The following is a 19,584-nucleotide window of genomic DNA, read 5'->3' on the forward strand; positions in this document are numbered from 1 at the left end:
TCATAGTGCGGCTGAGTGTTAAACTACGTAGGTTTTATTTAGGGTGGAAACATTCAACTCCATTGCTATAGGAAATGCCATGTTTTCAAAGGAGACCCGACTCTGCCAGAACCTCATGGCAGCCTCAGTGGAATTCTCTCCCCACGCAACCAGAATGGCTTTCCATGTGGAAAATTCTCTCTCCTGTGGCTTTTTTAAGGCCAGGGCACCAGATCTAACAGCAAAAATCACACACCAGTCTTGATACTTGCATGATCCTGCTGCTATGCATGTCCCCCTTACATTTACTACATCATGGAATAAGGAAAGGAACCTGCTGCAAAAGCAAAGACAAAGAGAAAGAATTAACCAAAGGGTCCTGTTAGAACTGGAATTTCCCGTAGCCCTTTGAAGAGTTTCCAGGGTAAATCCAGTGTGAGCAGACGATTAAGCAGAGGCCATAGGGCTGGTGTGACATCAGGTCTCTGTAACAAGCATTGTAACAAAGGAGGCTACCCCACCTAAGGTACCAGAGGGTACGCTGATGGAGCACTTGGGAAGTTTGTACTTGTCGGGAAGGAACTAACACCAAGTAGGTATCGGGGGGGCCTTCAGCGCCTACGACGACGACCAAGGGCCCAATTCTCAGCTACATCCTGCAGGGATGGGAGGTGGAAGGTGGTGGGTTAACATAGCTGTAAACTACCGTTGCATTCCCATATTTGGAGCTTTATGGCGGCTTTAATTTATGCTCTGCTGCCCACTGGTCCTGGGAAACACAGACTAGCCCTAGTGCAGTGCCCTCTGAGCCACCCCTGTCCTGGGGGCAGAGGGCAGGGAGCCTTCAGCCAGCCAGGTACTGCCCCCTGCACAGGAGGTAGTTTCCACTCACTCCGAGGCTCCTCTATGCTGCCAGAAGACTGTAAGAGGGCCTTAGTATAATGAAGAATTAGACCTCCAATTTCTAATAACGTCCTTGTATTGACAAGCCAGCGGCACACTGCAGCGGTAATGGCAGTCTGGTTCAGACATGGTGGAGTGGGAGCAGAGGGCAGCTATGTGCACAAATCTCCTACCCACTGAGATAACAGAATCTTCCCCGCGCTTCACAGGTGCCAGTTCTGGAAGAGACCCTCCTAACCCTGTCATCCCTGAAGACCAGCTTCAAAGCCCAGCATTATCTTTGCAGATGCATGCACAGGGCCCCACCCGTCTCTGGCAGGCTCTTATTGCCCTCTAAGGCCTTATATTACTAGTAACATCTGGTAACAGCAGTTTGCCCAAATAAAACTCCCTTGAACATTTCATCCTTAGTTCAAGGCAGAGCTGTATTTACTTTGGTAGTTTAACTAGCTTCAGGCTTCTCACTCTGACAGGATGGGGAGGGCTGCAGCAGCCCATTCGGGAGCAGGAACGCAAAGCGCAGGTTAGAACGGTCGGAGCCTTGTTCAAGCAGCCAAGTGTCCCTGAAAGAAGATGTTTGAGATGTACCCATTCAGAGACCCACGCTCAGGGGAAAGCCAAGTTGTGGATAGCTCTCCGTGGGAAACAGGACTGAGAGCAGCAAGTTTATTGTGCCTGGACCATCACAGCCATCACCTAGCACTGGTTTTCTATCCCTGCCGCCCTGGCTCGCACGGTGACCAAAAGCGAGAGGATCTGCAGCCCACATCCTGTCCTGAACCTTGCATTCCCCTTCCAGTTATCTGCTATCAGACTGCAGCATCTCATTACAAACACACCAATTTAGCTGTGGCTCCCAGCAAGGTCTCACACAAAGAAATCTCTTTTCTGACTGTGCCCAATCCCATCAAGCTGTTCTGATGACAAACCTCACGCCCCAATAATGGGAACCGCATCCTTAATTTACACATTGACTTAATGCTCTTTGTGGTTAAATTAAAAGTGTGCCACTCACCCTTTGGTCTCTCAGATACACATGATCCTCCCCTCTCCTCATCCAACCAGGACTCTCCATTCATTTTTATCCTCGGCTAGAGAGTTTCCTAGGGGAAATAATGTGGACAAGCCTTTTAAACTAGTCACATGATCTCTTTCCAGTCACTGCACACAACCCCCTCCCTGGTTTTATCTTGTACCTCAGCAGCATGAGATACCGACAGGACACGAGACGTCTCTGCTAACTGCGGCAAAGGTTCTGCTTAAGCAAGAAGAATCCCCCCCACACATACTTCCCCACCCCTTCAGTACTGGCATCTCTCCCCTGCTGATGCTCATTCTGAACCCCCACGGAGTTCGGAATTCAAGGGCACGAACACAACTTTGTGTCTCGCAGTCTCATGTTTGTTGGCAGATCTACCCCACGTTTGTCCTTTGCTATCAAGATGGCTACTCTGCCCTCCTCCCCCTAACTAAGCAGCCGGGTAAATCTTAAATGGTTAAAGCAGCTGCCAACTGAGATACAGACATAATACACACATCAAGCCCTTAGCGGGTTGTAGTATAGCCGGGAATTATACAGACAGTCTGTGAGGCAAATGCCTGTACAACTTTACAAACGTTGGTCTAGCCCTGCCATCCTTATCTAGACCTTCCAATGATTTAAATGGGAGCGCTAGATGGGTAAGGACTGCAGGATCAGACTATGTACATTACGCTGCAGCAGTGCACAGTACATCATGGCGTGTGCAATTGCACTTACAAAACGGTTGCATGGAACACATCAGCTGAGACGCTAAACTGGCACCATGTATGGTCTCAGTCACACACATCTTGGAATTCTTCAGTCAGACTGTTCCTTATAAAATCCCAGTATGTTCATGTATCTACTCACAGGCTCAGTCCAGTTAGAAATGCAGCACAGCTTTGGGCAGGTGATCAAGCATGGACAAACCTTATTTTAGACACAGAGTGCATCTGACAAAGCCAACTTTACTCAGACATTTGAATGGGGTGGCTTGGAGGCACCCAATATCCCCCAGGAAATTAGTACTGCCTTTACAGCTGTCTCAAGCATTGCAGTCAGCCAAGGTTTTAGCCCCTCTATCGGTTACAGTATCAGTACAGGTGCTCAAAAAGATTTCTTCCCCTACCAATCAGTCCTTTTCCATTTGCCAGGCCTGGCTTCCCTGGGTTTCTAATGGAGCTGAAATTAACATGCCTGGTTGTACTCCCCACGGCCCCCGTTTGCATCATCAGAACAGTCCAAAGTGTGTGGCTTAAACCCACATCCACACTCACAAAGCAGGAGGGTCCACATCTCGGCTCTGGGAACACAACTGTGTCACCCCAAGATTCTTGGCGCTGTCCATAGAATCTCTGGCTTTTTAACCACAATTTCCCAGCAGCAGAGGGGGAGAGGCAAAACAGCAGCAATGAACGGATATTTTGAAACTGGAGGCCATTTCCTGCCAGATGAATGTCCTACGGAAGGTCAAATTTCAAGCTTTATTGCTCTACCCTGTAAGGTTCTGAACACCCTAAACTCCCATTGGTACCAGCGGTGCCGACAGTGCTTAGAACCTCACAGGCCTGTGGCTATGTCTACACTACAAGCTAGGGGGCTGATTCCCAGCTCATCAGATATGCTCACCTTGAGCTAGCGTGTTAAGAAGAGTAGTGTAGCCGCTGTAGCACGGGCTAATGGTGCCTGAAGCCCATGAATAAGTACTCAGCGTGGCTGGCTGTGCCACCGCTCCCCATTCTACCACAACTGTACTACTGTTTTTAGCACACAAGCTCGAGGTCTAGCATGTCTATGTGAGATGGGAATCATGCCGCCTGCGCCTAGTGTAGACATCCCCCTCAGTCCCAACTGTGACAGTTATCCTGGTACTTGGCTTTTCCAACTCCAAGGAGCTTTCACGCAGTAGAATGGAATTAACCATAGCCACATCCTAGACTTATGGAGCGGGAGGTACAGGAATTCTTTCTCCAGCAGGCACAGCAGCAAATAAATAGCCTGGGGGTGGCGAGGCAAAGGGGTCTCCATGCCACCCTTGTGTCTTCCTGATTCTGGGCTGCTGATGAGACCCCCAGCATAAACTGGAGAGCCTCATGCTGCTCTCATTTGCAGCAGCCTTCCAAGAGTTGCTCCATAACTTGGAGCAGCACAGAATCTCCTTAGCATGCCACACTATGGAGACTCCCCTGGCATCCCCCTCCCCCAACCCAGGGCTTGAGGGAGGATTGGAGAGGCAGTGTGGGGATGACTCTGCACCAAGGATAATCTCCCCGGGCCAGCTGTGCCTCTGGAATGAGGCACAGAGGCTGTGGTGGAGGGGAGAACCTCTCCCCATCTCTCTGGGGAAATACCACTGGGCTCTGAGAGGGTGGAGTAGTTTGCCATTCAAGTCTTGCTGAACATCAGCAACGTGGGGTTTGCAACTGTTTCATGAGCTCCCTGCCAATTGCAAAACCAGCCCACTGCCATCGAACATGACACTGCACTAACAAAAACAGTCGCAACAGCAACCGCCTAGCAACCCATTTCTACTCTGTCTGTATCAAGCAACATGCCTCTGGTGATCTTAGCGGAGACCCCGGTGGACTGTGTGGGGGAAGTAGGAGGAAATGCATACGGCACATGATGTCTATGGTATGTTTAGCACTAAGTCTGCATTACATTCCCGGCCTCTCATATCCACAAATATTTAACACCCATTACATTCACCAGGGTAAAAAAATAATTGCCCAGAAGATAGATGAAAACATCCAAAATGTATTTTTAAAAAGCAAGGTTGACCGACTCTAGCTACCCCGCCCTCCAGAAATTAAGGAGCTGGGAATCATCAAGAGACCCCCATTACTACTCGTTAAACAAGATGAGATTCTTGAGCATCTTTCAACTTCACAGCAATTTGCTGGGGATTGAAAAAATTAACAAGTGATGAAGTCAGACTTGTGGGGAAATGCACTGCTATGTATGTCAATAAACTGGCCTCAGGCTTGAGTCTTTGAACTAAAATCATTGCGTGGGTGTCTTTGACCACGACAGATTTGATTTATTTTTTTTAAAAAAGCTTGGAAACGGTCGCTTCCCTTTAACCCTTCCTTTTCGGTTCACTCTCAAACACTCCAGTGCAACGGAGGGCTGAAAAAGACTCCGAGGCCCTGATTCTGGTCTCCTGCTGGTGTAACTACACAGGCAGGATCAGAATCAGACCCTCCATTTCTAGTCTGGCCACGAGGTTTCAACCTTTCACTTGCAGGTGACAAGTTTACTGCAATGGCTGAGTATTTATCAAGAACTGGAGCCAGGAGCATATCTAGCAGAAAGGAGGGGAGGGCAGACAATAGCAGAACATCTGGGAGGCAGCAACAGGAGGACACAAGAACATGTAAGGAGGGCTGGAGAGAGCCAGAGAAGACGGAAGGAGAGATCCATGCCTGCAGACGCCCCTGGAAGGAAAATGAATAAAGGTAAGAAATAAGGTAAGATCATGAGGCCAGGCATGGTGGTAGCATCTGAGGAGCTGAGCAACAGGTAAGTTACCAATATCACTTACAGGCCTGTGAAAGGGTTAAATACTGTAGCCCGCAAAATGTTCACCAGCCTATCCAGAGTGCTGGATGGCAAGTCCTTATTTAGTAAGAGCGATGAAAGAAAGATTCAGCCAGAGACTAGAATATTTCTAAAAGCATAAATGTCCTTTGGGAACAGCCCACATGCCTCTGGCACGGCAAGCAACCATCACTCCCTGCAGCGGTGTCCATCAAAGCAGATGATTAAACCTACATCAATCATTTGGTGTAAACAAAGAGTCAGAGGACTAGGACATCATGTCATGAGCAATGGCAACACATCTCTCTGCTTTGCTTTAACACTCATCTGGCAGTAAGTATCCCAGCCACGCACCCCAGCCATGTTCTCTTAATGAGTTTGGGGCTGTGAATGCGTCACAGGTCTAGAGATTGCCTGTGTTGAATTAGAGGCCAACGATAGGGTCAAGCGGCCTGGCCCTAAAAATAAACACCCAGACTTAGATGGATTGATGCTCCCAGGTGGCTGTTCTCTGTTTAGCTGCTTTTTGTTTATCTGAAACCCAGTTGCTGATATCTGCAGACGGCTTCATCCAGGAGCAAGCTCAGCACACAAGCACGTGGACAGGTAGAAACGACCACATAAAAGAGCGAAGGAATACAGCCTCAGAGCACAGATCATGGCAGATCTGAGATAACAGCTCACTCCCACGTGGTTACCACAGAACAGGATGCTGTTAACACAGCCGTACCATGCACACAGTTTGACTGAACTGCCACGCTACCGCTGAGGAAAAAAGGCTTTATAAGTGATCTGGACTTCCTATGGGTGAAACTTCCGCTGATGCCTATACACTCACACAGGCCCAGGGAGAATTTCTTCCTGAAACAGGAAAGGGTCTTTAATACCTGGGACCCAAGTGTCCCATCCCCTCTTCCAGACTCGCTCTCTTTGCCCAACCTGCCTTTGCCAATTCACCAGTCACCAGCTCTGGTCCCCATGCACCATCCTGTCATTGATTGTACTCCAACTGTGCAATGTCATGCTCAATATAACCTACTGGGGGCCAAATTCATAGATTCATAGACTTTAAGGTCAGAAGGGATCATTATGTCATCTAGTCTGACCTCCTGCACAACGCAGGCCACAGAATCTCACCCACCCAGTCCTGTTACAAACCCCTAACCTATGTCTGAGTTATTTAAGTCCTCAAATCGTGGTTTAAAGACCTCAAGGTGCAGAGAATCCTCCAGACTCGGCGTAAGCAGGGACAAGTGCCCTAAGATCAACGGGGCAGTGCCTGCACACACCAGCTCGGAGTTTAGCCTCGAGTGTTTTGTAAACCCCAGGCACTCCCGGAAGCGGTGCCTCCACAGCACACAACAGCACTGAGACAACACACAGGGGCAGGGGCATTGTTTTTTACTCCACCTCTTCCTTCACCACAACACGCAATTTGTATTAAATATTTTAAATATATTAATTTTTAAAAAGTATTAATAAAAAGCGACCGAAGGCCACAGCCGACAGACTGAAAGAGGAAGTCTTCCGATTGCAAAGGGAGAGTGTGTGGGGGGGTGTCTTCTGGTGATGCACAGCTGGCTGGAGTATCCTGGATTCTTGCAAATTTGGAAGGGGATGAGTAGAAAAAATATACTTAATTTTATCTTCCTGGGTTGGGAGATTAAGAGGAGGATACTGTGAAGTTTTAAATATTTTTGGTAATCCCCCTCCCCCTTCTTCCAATTTCCAATTGCTTTTAGTCTTTAAGCAGATTTTCTGGTTTGGGGTAGCCAAAGAGTACAAAATCAGCCTCGTAAAGTTTGTAGAGCTGCTGCCTCCAGGCCAGAGGGATTTTGGCAAACCAGTCCTCCTCCCAGCTGCTGGCAGTCCTGTTCCGGTAGCTGGGGGGGAAGTGGAGGAGCCTGTCCACCTTGAGAAGCTGCAGCAGATGAGCTGCGTCTTCGTTGAGGGTCTCCAGCTTCCCAACAAAGTCATAGTCTATCTGGCACGGGTGGCACAAGCGGTAAACCTGCCTCCAGTGCTCATTGAAAGGGGCCATCTTCTCTGTCCGGGGGTCCAGTAAGTACTGGATGAAGTCAGGGAAGGAGACTTTGAGGCCCGCCCTGAAGGCCTCGCTAACAGAGGTGGGGAGGTTGGTGTGGTTGGAGTACAGCTTCAGCATGGGTATGGCAAAGCGCCGGTAGAACTCCTCATTCTCCAGCTCAAACTTGCTGCGGAAGGCAGAGATGAGCCGCACGAAGGGATCGCGTACAAAGAGGAACTTGGTGTATTTCTTCAGCTTGATCTTCATGAGGTGGCGGGAGAACTTCCCGTAGCGGCGCCAGAACTTGTTGAAAGTCAGGTGGGTGCTGGAGTTGTGGACGTGCTCTCGGGGAATGTCCAAAGGGTCCCGGTAGGGGACACCCTGATCCAGCAGGCTCTCACTCAGCACGATCATCACCCGCTTCCAGTTGGTGCAGGCCACCTTGGGGACATAGCAGTAGATGATACCGTGGCGGTCATCCACGATCAGGTGGTTCAGCTCATAGTTGGGGATGTCATCAAAGGAACGCTCCTTAGCGGGGAAGGCGAAGCTGGAATTGGCACAGAACTCCCTCAGCGTCCTCCGCCGTTCAGCCTGCAGCTTCTCCTGGTCCAGGCTCACTCTGGCAACGCGGGTGGACCAGTCATAGCCTCTCACATTCTCCTCCAGATTGCCCAAGACAGGCCTGCTGGAGCCTTGAAGTGGGGCCTGCTCCATCTTTCTGTTCAAGGGACCATTCTGCCTCAGGCCAGAACTCAGTAGCTTCTCTAAAAACTCATCCATGTCCAACAAGTCTTCACGGTCTTCATCCTGAGCAGCGGTGGGTGGACTGCCCAGGGCATGAGGCCTGGAGAAGGATGTGTGCAGGTAGAAATGAGCTGTCCCCACATTGTCCCAGTACACGATGATCAGCAGGATCATGAAGACGGAACCCAGCACCACCGAGAGGCGGAACAGCCGTGCTTTGGTCATCCTGGCTGTTGCTGGGGTGGTCTCTTTCTCCTGAGTTCACCTCAGCCTCACACAATGGTGCTTGGGATACCACATTGTGCTGCTGACAAGGAGCCTGGAAGGGTACAAAAACCAAAGTTAGTCAGTCTCCTGAGCACTCTGATGTAGAACGACCCTGCAAGGTAACAGCTTCCATGTGGCCGTACGTACTCCTCACCGTTAGGTTTTGTGTGACAGGTGCTGTATGAAACATCCTGTTCCCACCCAACTACACACAGACCACTGTCCCTCATGGGGTTAAATGCAGACCTTCCCCCTTCACGTGGCCCAGCATCAGACGTACAAGTCGACAGCATAACCAGTTGCTGCTGCCCCACTTACTGGGTTGCAGGCGGTTGGGGATCAGGAAGTGAAAGTAACCGGGTTCTTAGGCATTGTGCTGCATGCAGCCAGGTTAGTGCTCTGCCAAGAGAGGGCTCTGGCTACATTAGAGGATTGTTGGAGTCAAAGTCAGTTGTCATCTCCTGCAATTTTATCGTGAGTGTTGCAACAGTCGGTGTTTTTCTTAAGGATTCCAGCTCCGATAGTCATGTGATTACTTGAGACTCTCCACTTCCATTACAAAAAAAATAAAAATAAGATTCCAGCCCTCATGAGAGAAGCTTGAAAACATGAAGCCTGAAGTCTCAAAAAGCAGAAAAAGTAAAAATTAGCCAGAATTTATTTTTTTTAAACTCATTTTTTAAACCAATATGATTCATGTCGGGGGGCCTGCCTCATGATTTTTGAATACTTGACGTTAGCAATCCCATAACGTGGTCTGACCTCCTTCATTCAGATGTCCCTAAAGCCACAATACTGTGTTGAAAATCGAGATTCTATCAGCTGAATGGGCGTGAAGGGTGTCATTGCTGGGGACATCAGAGGTCAAAATTCACCTTCCTCTATGGACTGTGAGTTGGCCCAGTGCTATGCTTTATCTAATCTCCGTTTGAATGTATCCCATGGATGATAACTCAGTTACCGCTCTTGGCAGTTACTCCCTTGTCTATTTGCTTTTGCCACAAGGAGTTTTTCCTATGATTTAATCCAAACTTGCCTCTAATTTATAAAGGGACCTGGCCCCGATAAAAATCCTATTTAACATTCCTCAGGGTTTTACATTGGCTGTATAACTACTGAGATCATGCAGCTTCAGGGTTGCTCCAGCCAAGAGAAACCTTTCCTGCTTTTCTGGAATGTGTTGAGCAGGGAGGCCTCTTGTCTGGCCCAACATATTTTGCATTTCTTATAGCATCCAAGCCATATTAGCTAAGCCTCACACACCCCGTGGCAGGCGGAGCTATCCCAGTTACAGATAGAGAAATTGAAGCACAGAGGTTAAAATACTAGCCCAATGTCTGTCAACATAGATTGTGTCAGAGTATGGAACAGAACCCAGATTTCCTAACTTCCCCTCACTAGCTGCACACATGGTCCCAGAGGGAGGTTTGTGGAAGGGAAACAGCTGTATACCCCACTCCCAAGCACGGATGCATTTTTTCTAATCAGGGGATACATGCAAGGTGAGGGCTGGGGAGCCAAGCAAGCTGAATGCAGTGGCCTCAGCTCCTCCCCAATTTAGCTCTTCATTTAGACAGACCAGCAGCGGGGAAAAAGCTTGAGAGCTCAGGACTGCCCCACAAGCGAAGCCTGTCCGGTGGCTTAATGGAAGGTAGGAGGGAGCAAGGAACAGACAGCATGGCCCAGTGGACAGGACACTGGATTGGGACTCAGGTTCTCCATGGTCTATTCCTACCTCTGCCACTGATCCGCTGTGTGACCCTGAGCGGTCACTTCACCTCCCTGGGCCTCTGTTCCCCCTCCCAACTTTCTGTCTGCTTTGACTATAGAATCATTACAGCAGGAGCTCTCTCTTATAATGGATTTGTGCAGTGCCTAGCACAAATGGGCCCAATCTCACTAGCGGCCTCTAGAAGCTATTGTAATACAATGATCAATAATAATACACAAAAGGGGAGAGAGACACTGAGTTGCCTTTTTGCACCTCACTCGGCATGGATGGGGAAACTGGCCAGCTCTGTTTATTGTCAATTCCACGTCTTAGTCGTGATGCAGGAGCTGGATTCTGCAGCATTCAGCTCTCACAAAATCCAAACTGTTTGCACTGAAACCAATGTATTTATTTACTTTTAAGTTTCATGATTTCCCCTCTCCCCGTAAAATTCTATTTATTTTCTGTAAACAAAACCGAGGTTTTGGGGATTAGTGTCATTCAAAGGTCATCGCTCCTGATCTTCACCCCCGATCAACTGCAAATAAGTCTTCTCCTTGCCCTCTTGCAGTATATCGAGACTATTCGGCCACTCAGTCTGCTCCTTAAAGGACCTTAGAAGCATCTTAGACAGTGCTCCTTTCATGAAGGTCAACTCAAACGAGTGAGGGCAGGACAACAGTTCAAACAACTGAGCTGGGACTAAGTTGGTGATATTTGGAAGTTCAATTCACAAACCCCAAGCAATTAGTATTATTCTTTGAATAGCTGTAGTACCTAGGAGCTGTAGTCATGGACAAGGAGCCCGTGGTAGTAGGTGCTGCACAAACACTGACCAAAATAGATGATCCCTGCCCCAAAGAGCTTACAAATAACGGTAACACTGTGAGCATTTGTGCACAAGTTAACTTCCTGCAAAACACATGTGACGCGTCCCCCTCATTGATATTAATAGCACTACATGCACATGTACAAAGAAAACAATTCTGAGCAGAGTTATGTTTGCAGCCAGCAGGATAGCAATGCAGCTTGCTTAGCTCAGCAGCCAAGGGAAAAATGGTCTTGCAGTTAAAGCAGAAGGTCAGGAGATCCAGAGTCTATTCCCAGCTCCCTATGGGAGCTTGGGCCAGTCACTTGCAGCCAAATTTTCAAAAGTGGCCTCTGATTTTAGAAGCTCAGCTCAAGACACCTTGAGCACGCTCAGCGCCCACTGACTTCCAATGGGGGCTGTATGCACTCAACATTTGTGGAAACCGGCCTCTTGTTCGGCTCCCAAAAACTGACCTATCCAAAATAAGTGACCACTTTTGAAAATGTTGGTCTTGGCCTCCCTGTCTCAGTTTCCCCATCTGTAAAATAGGTACAATGTAGGTGAGTAGTATGACAGGGTAATTATGCTGTTTAGTTCATTAATCTTTGTAAAGCCCTTTGAGATCATTGGATGGATGGCAGCCAGGGGCCAGGGAAGTGCAACGCATTAGAGTGGTTAGAAAGTTCCCAGTATTTTGAGAGAAAGAATCATTTTTCTTTTTTAAAACTTCTCTCTCAGACAAGATGTTACTTAGGAAGGTGAATAAAAAGGTGTTAACTGCACAATCTCACTCCCGAGGAGCGTTAAGGCTATCAACAGAGAAAAGCACCAATTAAAAAAACAAAACCCCTAAAACACAAAAGCAGCCCTTTCTGCTGACATCCCCATTCTGTATAACAGACTCAAAAGAAACCATATCCACATCAGTTATGAAAACAAAACCATTTGTGCACATTAAGTAGCTCTGAAAGGAACCTTTTCAAAACCAGTGCTGGGTTTCTTTCCTCCCAAAATGCTGAGGCTGTTTGCCAGCCAGTTCACACACACACACAGCCTCTCAGGGCAGCAACAATTCCACGTTGTAAAGGGAGAGAAATTAAAAATAAAGCGCATCGGCCAAATCCGAGCAGCGCCTGGCAACAGTACATTTGATTTAAAATACAACATCTGAAGCGTATTGGGATTCATGACTAGGAGGGGGTTCTGCACCCCACCCAATGGGCACGGAGACTGGGATTGGTTAGACAAACTGTGAAATCATCAGTAGTGAATTTTCTCTACATATGGGAATTTTGTAGGGAAGGGAAGAATCTAAACAAGTCAAGAGCAATCGTGGGATTGTTGACATGCAAAGTTAGCATGGGGTCAGCATCTGCTTTGAGACACTGCTCTCCATCCAGATGAATCAGGACAAACAAAAACAGCAACCAGACCCCTCCCTGGTTTGTAAACTAAACAAAAATGGCGCAGAGGGAAAACTCCACAACAAAGTCCAGTATCACAGCTCTGGGTACATGTGCCCTGGAGATAAGCACACTTCCCTTTTTCCCACGTGCAAGCCAAAGCATCATAGAATCGGAAGGGACCTTGTGGGGTCATCTAGTCCAGGCCCCTGCACTCATGACAGGGCTAAGTATTATCTAGTCCATCCCTGACAGGTGTTTGTCTAACCTGCTCTTAAAAATCTCCAATGATGGAGACTCCACAACTTCCCTAGGCAATTTATTCCAGTGCTTAACCATCCTGACTGTTAGGAAGTTTTTCCTAATGTCCAACCTAAACCTCCCCTTGCTACAATTTAAGCCATTGCTTCTTGTCCTTTCCTCAGAGATTAAGAAAAACAATTTTTCTTCCTCCTCCTTGTAACAACCTTTTACATACTTGAAAACTTATCATGTCCCCTCTCAGTCTTCTCTTCTCCAAACTAAACAAACCCACTTTTTTCAATCTTCCCTCATAGGTCATGTTTTCTGAACCTTTAATAATTTTTGTCGCTCTTTTCTGGACTCTCTCCAGTTTGTCCACATCCTTCCTGAAATGTGGTGCCCGGAACTGGACACAATACTCCAAATGAGGCCTAATCAGCACGGAGTAGAGCGGAAGAATTACTTCTCATGTCTTGTTTACAACACTCCTGCTAATACATCCTAGAATGATATTTACTTTTTTTTGCAACAGCGTTGCACTGTTGACTCATATTTAGCTTGTGATCCACTATGACCTCCAGATCCGCAGTACTCCTTCCTAGGCAGTGATTTCACATTTTGTATATGTGCAACTGATTGTTCCTTCCTAAATGGAGTACTTTACATTTGTCCTTATTGAATTTCATCCTGTTTACTTCAGATCATTTCTGCAGTTTGTCCAGATCATTTTGAATTATAATCATATCCGCCAAAACACTTGCAACCTCGCCCAGCTTGGTATCGTCCACAAACTTTATAAGTGTACTCTGTATGCCATTATCTAAATCATTGATGACGATATTGAACAGAACCAGACCCAGAACTGATCCCTGTGGGACCCCAGTCGTTATGCCCTTCCAGCATGACTGTGAACACTGAAAACTACTCTCTGGGAACGGTTTTCCAACCAGTTTTGCACCCACCTTATAGTAGCTCCATCTAGGTTGCATTTCCCTAGTTTGTTTATGGGACGGTCATGCGAGACAGTCAGGGCCAGCTCCAGGGTTTTGGCCGCCCCAAGCAGCAAAAAAAAGAAAGCCGCGATCGCGATCTGCGGCAGCAATTCAGCAGGAGGTCCTTTGCTCCCAGCGGGAGCGAGGGACCGTCCACCGAATTGCCGCCGAATACCTGGACGTGCCGCCCCTCTCTGGAGTGGCCGCCCCAAGCACCTGCTTGCCAGGCTGGTGCCGGGAGCCGGCCCTGGAGACAGTATCAAAAGCTTTACTAAAGTCAAGTTATACCACGTCTACAACTCCCCCGCCCCCATCCACAAGGCTTGTTATCCTGTCAAAGGAAGCTATCAGGTTGGTTTGATGTGATTTGTTTTTGACAAATCCATGATGACTTACTTATCACCTTATTATCTTCTAGATGTTTGCAAACTGATTGCTTAATTATTTGCTCCATTATCTTTCCAGGTACAGAAGTTAAGCTGACTGGTCTGTAATTCCCTGGGTTGTCCTTATTTCCCTTTTTTATAGATGGGCACTATATTTGCACCCTTTTCCAGTCTTCTGGAATCTCTCCCGTCTTCCATGACTTTTCAAAGATAATCGCTAATGGGTCAGATATCTCCTCAGTCAGCTCCTTGAGTATTCTAGGATGTATTTCATCAGGCCCTGCTGCCTTGAAGACATCTAATTTGTCCAAGTAATTTTTAACTTGTTCTTTTCCTGTTTTAGCCTCTTCTGATCCTACCTCATTTTCACTGGTATTCAGTATGTTAGATGTCCAATCCCCACCAACCTTCTTGGTGAAAACCAAAACAAAAAGTCATTAAGCACCTCTGCCATTTCCACATTTTCTGTTATTATTCTCCCCCCCCACTCCCCAATTGAGTAACGGGTCTACCCTGTCCATGGTCTTCCTCTTGCTTCTAATGTATTTGTAGAGTGTTTTCTTGATACCCTTAATGTCTCTAGCTTGTTTGATCTCATTTTGTGCCTTGGTCTTTCTAATTTTGTCCCTAAATACTTGTTATTTGTTTATATTCATTCTTTGTAATTTGACCTAGTTTCCACATTTTGTAGGACTCTCTTGATTTTTAGATCATTGATCAACTCGGGTTTGTACCCCCACAAATGCACAGCAATGCAGACAGGCTACAGGCCAGGCCCTCTCTTGCAGCACAGCCGCTTAATGCTGCACCAATGGCAGACTGTGGCTGTAAAGTGGGATGATCCATCCCCAATGGGAATCCTCTGCCTAGTGACAGAGATGGGGCTGAACTGAAATCCCCAGGTCGGAACATCCCTAAGCTGTGGGGAAGTTCAGATCCAGGTTCAAATGGGCCTCCCCCTTCTCTAAGGGGCCAAACTAGCCAGCCAAACACCCACAAACTCACCCCTGCTCTCTGAACACTGCCATAATCATCCCAATTAGCATTTCGACAGCACTCCACGCAGGGCTCTCAAAGTGCTTCTCAAGCTTTAACTAGACCCTCTCTGGGAAGACCATTTCAAAGCCAGGAAACAGTCTGGATTTTCAGAGATGTGAAGAACCCACACTCTCACTGACTTCAAGTGGGGTAGTAGGTGCTCAGCACCTCTGAAGTACACACAGGCCAAGGCAGCACAGTGGGTCAGTGACAGAATGGGATTAGAACGCAGGAATCCCATTACCTAGCCTCTGGATCTACCCACTAGGTTACCCCATTAGGACTAGGCTAAATACTTGCTAATAAACAGAAGAGCAGTGAAAGATTAGGACTTTGTATCAGCGTTTTAGCTCAGTTTGTCCGAAAACACTTAAAATGCACCATTTAGGGATTTTTTTTTTAATGCATTTGCTTGCACTGATGAGGTATGAAAAAGCCAACGACCAGGAGTGGCTGGTGATCTAACTATCGCTTTGCACTGCAGCACCAAGCATTGAGATATGGGTCTTGGACTCAGCCTCTCATTCTGTACGTCAGCAGGGGTTGGAAGAGGATAGAATACATGCCATTCGGAAGAGTAAGAAGGCAGGTATTACACAGCAATAATTCTCTAGGCGAGGTCAGTGAAGATGAGGACTGACTGGATCTAAGAGTTGCCTAGGAAGATGCAAAGGGGGCTAAAGGAGGGGTAAACTGTAATGTGTGTGTAGGCAGGGCTGCTGGAATTAGGGGTGCTGGTCACACGGCAGCACGCCCTGGCTTGAAGTGGTTTCCATCATATACAGGGTTTACAGTTTGGTTCAATGGCTCTCAGCACCCCCACTATACAAATTGTTCCAACGCCACTACATGGATGTGTGCCTGTTTATATGCCAATACTTAGGCTCGCAGTCTCAGCCCATTCCTGGAAGATCTGGAATGCTGCTGCTTAGCAAATTGCTTTTTTGTTGTTTGTCTGTACCTGTCGGCCTGTCTTGTCGGTAAGACTGTGAATTCTTTGCAGCAGGGACTGTTTTCTATTCTGAGTATGTACAGTGCCCAGAATAGTGCGTTCCCCCAATCCTGGCTGGAGGCATTAGACGCTACCGGGATGCAATTAAATAATAATAATAATGTTTCAAAGAGAATCATTCACTTGCAAACTCTACCCTCCATAACATGGTGCAACCACAGCAGCCTGCTAGCACTGCTGCGAAATCTCCCACCCCAGGGCGCCCTCTCTCAAGTAACGGAAGTGTTAGCCTTACCAAAACGCAGTGTTTAGCACGGTAACAAACAGTCGCAGCCCTCTGGATCATTGGAAGGATGTTCATTTTGAAAGCCACTGAAATCATGCAGCTTTACCCAGCCCACCCCAAAGGCTCAAGCCTGCTTTCCAGGGGACAGCACACCATCTGCCAGAGCACAGATTGATTTTCCAAGATACAGAGCAATGATCAGCGGAGGATCAAACCAAATCCTCTCCTGTTAACTCGGGCAGTGCCATATTCACTGATGGGATTTCTATCAGAGACCCATAATGGGACTTAGTTAAACTAAGCCAACTAATGCCGAGGGGAAAAAAAACACATTCTGTCAATTATCAGGGGGTAGCCGTGTTAGTCTGTATCTACAAAAACAACAAGGAGTCTGGTGGCACCTTAAAGACTAACAGTTTTATTTGGGCATAAGCTTTCGTGAGTAAAAACCTCACTTCATCCAAAGAAGTGAGGTTTTTACTCACGAAAGCTTATGTGTTTCTAACCTAAAAACTGTTAGTCTTTAAGGTGCCACCAGACTCCTTGTTGATTCTGTCATTTGTTATTTTCTCTCTTTTTCAGTGGCAGTGTGATTTTAGTACAAATAAAAGATGCCAGGCTGAAAGCATTGGAGACTAAAGGTCTCTCTACACACACACACACACACACACACACACACACACACACACACACACACACACACACACACACAGAATAGGGCTCTGAGACAGGTGCCTGAGCCATAACCTGAAGAGACAACCTCTACAGGTGAGTAGGGAGTTCACACTATATGGCCCATGCAGCCCTTGGTCTCAAAGCTGAGAATGCCAGCAAGAATACCCTTCAATGCCAATTAAGGTGGTGGTATTTGTGATGTGGATGCCTGCCAAGTGGGAACCGGGCTGAGCACCAAACTCATTTCATACAGGCCAGTTAACAGCCACCGGATGGTAATAACTTTTAGCTACTACTGACCTGGCCTGGATTGGAACCAGTGACTGGCTCTCCCTCTCATTAGTAAGCACGGCTATTTATCTCAGGTGACAACAGTCACAGATGTCACAGTAACCACCAGAGACAGCGGCTCCTAACCTCTAGCATAGAGCCGGGTTGTTTATCATAGGAGTCAGTGGCCACTGACTCCAGTGGTTATTATTGCAATAGATTCCACGACTCCCTCTTCCCCACTCCTAGGACTGCTGGCTACACTTTCCCCTCCAGAGAAGCTGAAGATGCAGACCAGGCCCTCATCAATGGGGCTTAAGAGCTGTTGCTATGACCCATTTTCTTCTGTTCCTGGTCCTTTAACATTTTTTTTTTGGCGGGGGGAAGGGGTTTGCATGATATAACAGGACATGAGACTTTAGAAAAATTGTAGCTTGCATTTTTTGCCAAGACTTACCACATTTTCCCCCACTGACTGCCAGGGAACTCTACTGTCCGTCACCTGAGCCATCCAGCCCCCTGACTTATAAATCACCAAACCTCCAGTGGGATATGTTTAGTCAAGCACATTTCAGGTTTTTATTTCAATATATGGTGTAAAACATTTGAGACCAACTCAGTTCTGGTGATCTGCTTTCTCCAAGAGGGGAAACTCAGCAGATTCTGACATCAGAGTCAGACCAGGACTGTGCTGACTTAACCAAAACCAAGAAAGAATTTTGCTTATTTTCCCAACATTCAAAATAAACTGCTTCTCCCGCATGCTGCAAAAAAATAAAGGCTTGTCTAGACAAGGCAAATTTGCATCAGTGTAACTACATAGTGTCGTCACACTAATACAAACCCTAGTGCAGACACAAATCGGGCTTACGCTAGTGCAGCAGTTCTCAAACTGTGGATTGGGACCTCAAAGTGGGTCGCCACCCTGTTTTAATGGGGTCGCCAGGGCTGGCTTAGACTTGTTGGGGCCAGGAGCCAAAGCCCGAGCCCCACTGTCTGGGGCCGAAGCCGGAGGGCTTCAGCCTTGGGCAGTGGGGCTGAGGTTACAGGCCCCCTGTCTGCGGCTGAAGCCCTTGGCTTCAGCTTTTGCTCCTCCCTCTCCCCCCCAGGGTGGCAGGGATTGGGTGGGCTCAGGCTTCGGTCCCCACTCCTGGGGTCGTGTAGTAAGTTTTTTTGCTATTGCATCTTAGCACAGTGTGTGCTATATACCTTGGGGGGGGGGGGGGGGGGAGGTTTGCAGAAGGCTGCAATTCATATTGTCTGAGTTTACACTAGAAACCCCTTTTCTAAGGCCAACTGTCAAGTGTTAATAGATTTAGTATTTATAATTTACAGCTGTGATATTTTACTCTGTACTGAAATTTTGCCTCTTGGGTTTCAGTGCAATTAATAAATTGCTTTATAGCTTAGTAGCTTTATAGCTTAGTAGTTGAGCGGGTTAGCAAAGGGCAAGTTCTGATGGCAACACTAGCTTGCAGCAGCCCACATGTTTATCAAACAAAGATTTCCCAGGAAAATGGTAATTTACCATTTTTCTTTCTGTCGTATCTGATCAAAGTCTGCTATTCTCTGGTCGTTAGAGCCCAGAAGAGGGGGCACAGACCTCAGGCTATTTAATATCCTGTCCCAACTCAAGAGTGAAAGCTTTTTAAAATGTCAAATGGGCTATTTTAAAATTATAGCCCTAAGAGTCAGAGAGAAAAAGAAAAGCATAAAAACACCAGAGTGGGGATTTCCCCATCCATTCATCACACCACAAACCCGTGAAGACCAATTAGGGACTGCCAGTTTCCAAAGCCCTGGAAATGACCTGGGCTAATATAGGAAACACACGACTGAGTTACAAAACCCATTACACAATGTATTGAAACAAACATGTTATTTGGCTGCACTTGAAAGTGCAGAGTTCCAACACATCCCAGCCAGCCAGGGCTAGGGCTATGGAGGAAGATGACTGCATCACTCAAGTATCCTCTAGGACAGTGGTTCTCAAACTTTTTTTTCCATGGACCACTTGAAAATTGCTGAGGGTCTCAGCAGACCACTTAATGATCTTTCCAAATGTGGTTTGTACCGTTAGCTAACTATTGTAAAGCGCTTTGGATAAAAGCGCTATATAAAAAACCCTTAATAATAAACTTTTTTTGTTCTACAAATAAAAGAACACAACTTATATTTTGTCAAGTATCAGAGGGGTAGCCGTGTTAGTCTGAATCTATAAAAAGCAACAGAGGGTCCTGTGGCACCTTTAAGACTAACAGAAGTATTGGGAGCATAAGCTTTCGTGGGTAAGAACCTCACTTCTTCAGATGCAAGAAGAAGAAGTGAGGTTCT

The 19,584-nt window shown here is 47.1% G+C and overlaps 1 protein-coding gene and 1 long non-coding RNA gene across 4 annotated transcripts in view; both read right to left on the reverse strand.

Annotated features, from left to right (window-relative positions):
• Positions 1-6,560, reverse strand: part of LOC117883850 — a 53,622-nt gene extending 47,062 nt beyond the window's left edge. Inside the window, exons 1-2 of the long non-coding RNA XR_004647427.1 lie at positions 2,079-6,560; positions 1,898-1,985 (exon numbers count right to left, since the gene is read on the reverse strand). This is a non-coding gene — a long non-coding RNA (uncharacterized LOC117883850). The remainder of the gene's footprint in view (positions 1-1,897; positions 1,986-2,078) is intronic.
• Positions 6,561-6,829: 269 nt separating this feature from the next.
• The window catches only part of CHST12 (carbohydrate sulfotransferase 12), a 15,517-nt gene continuing 2,762 nt past the window's right edge, over positions 6,830-19,584 (reverse strand). For all 3 annotated transcript variants that reach the window (XM_034783660.1, XM_034783662.1, XM_034783661.1), the window contains one exon: positions 6,830-8,535. In XM_034783660.1, the coding sequence (XP_034639551.1) occupies positions 7,182-8,441 (1,260 nt within the window). In that variant the 5' untranslated portion in view covers positions 8,442-8,535 and the 3' untranslated portion in view covers positions 6,830-7,181. The remainder of the gene's footprint in view (positions 8,536-19,584) is intronic.

Source organism: Trachemys scripta, chromosome 10 (assembly GCF_013100865.1).
Source record: "Trachemys scripta elegans isolate TJP31775 chromosome 10, CAS_Tse_1.0, whole genome shotgun sequence".
In the NCBI taxonomy this organism is placed as follows: Eukaryota; Metazoa; Chordata; order Testudines; family Emydidae; genus Trachemys; species Trachemys scripta.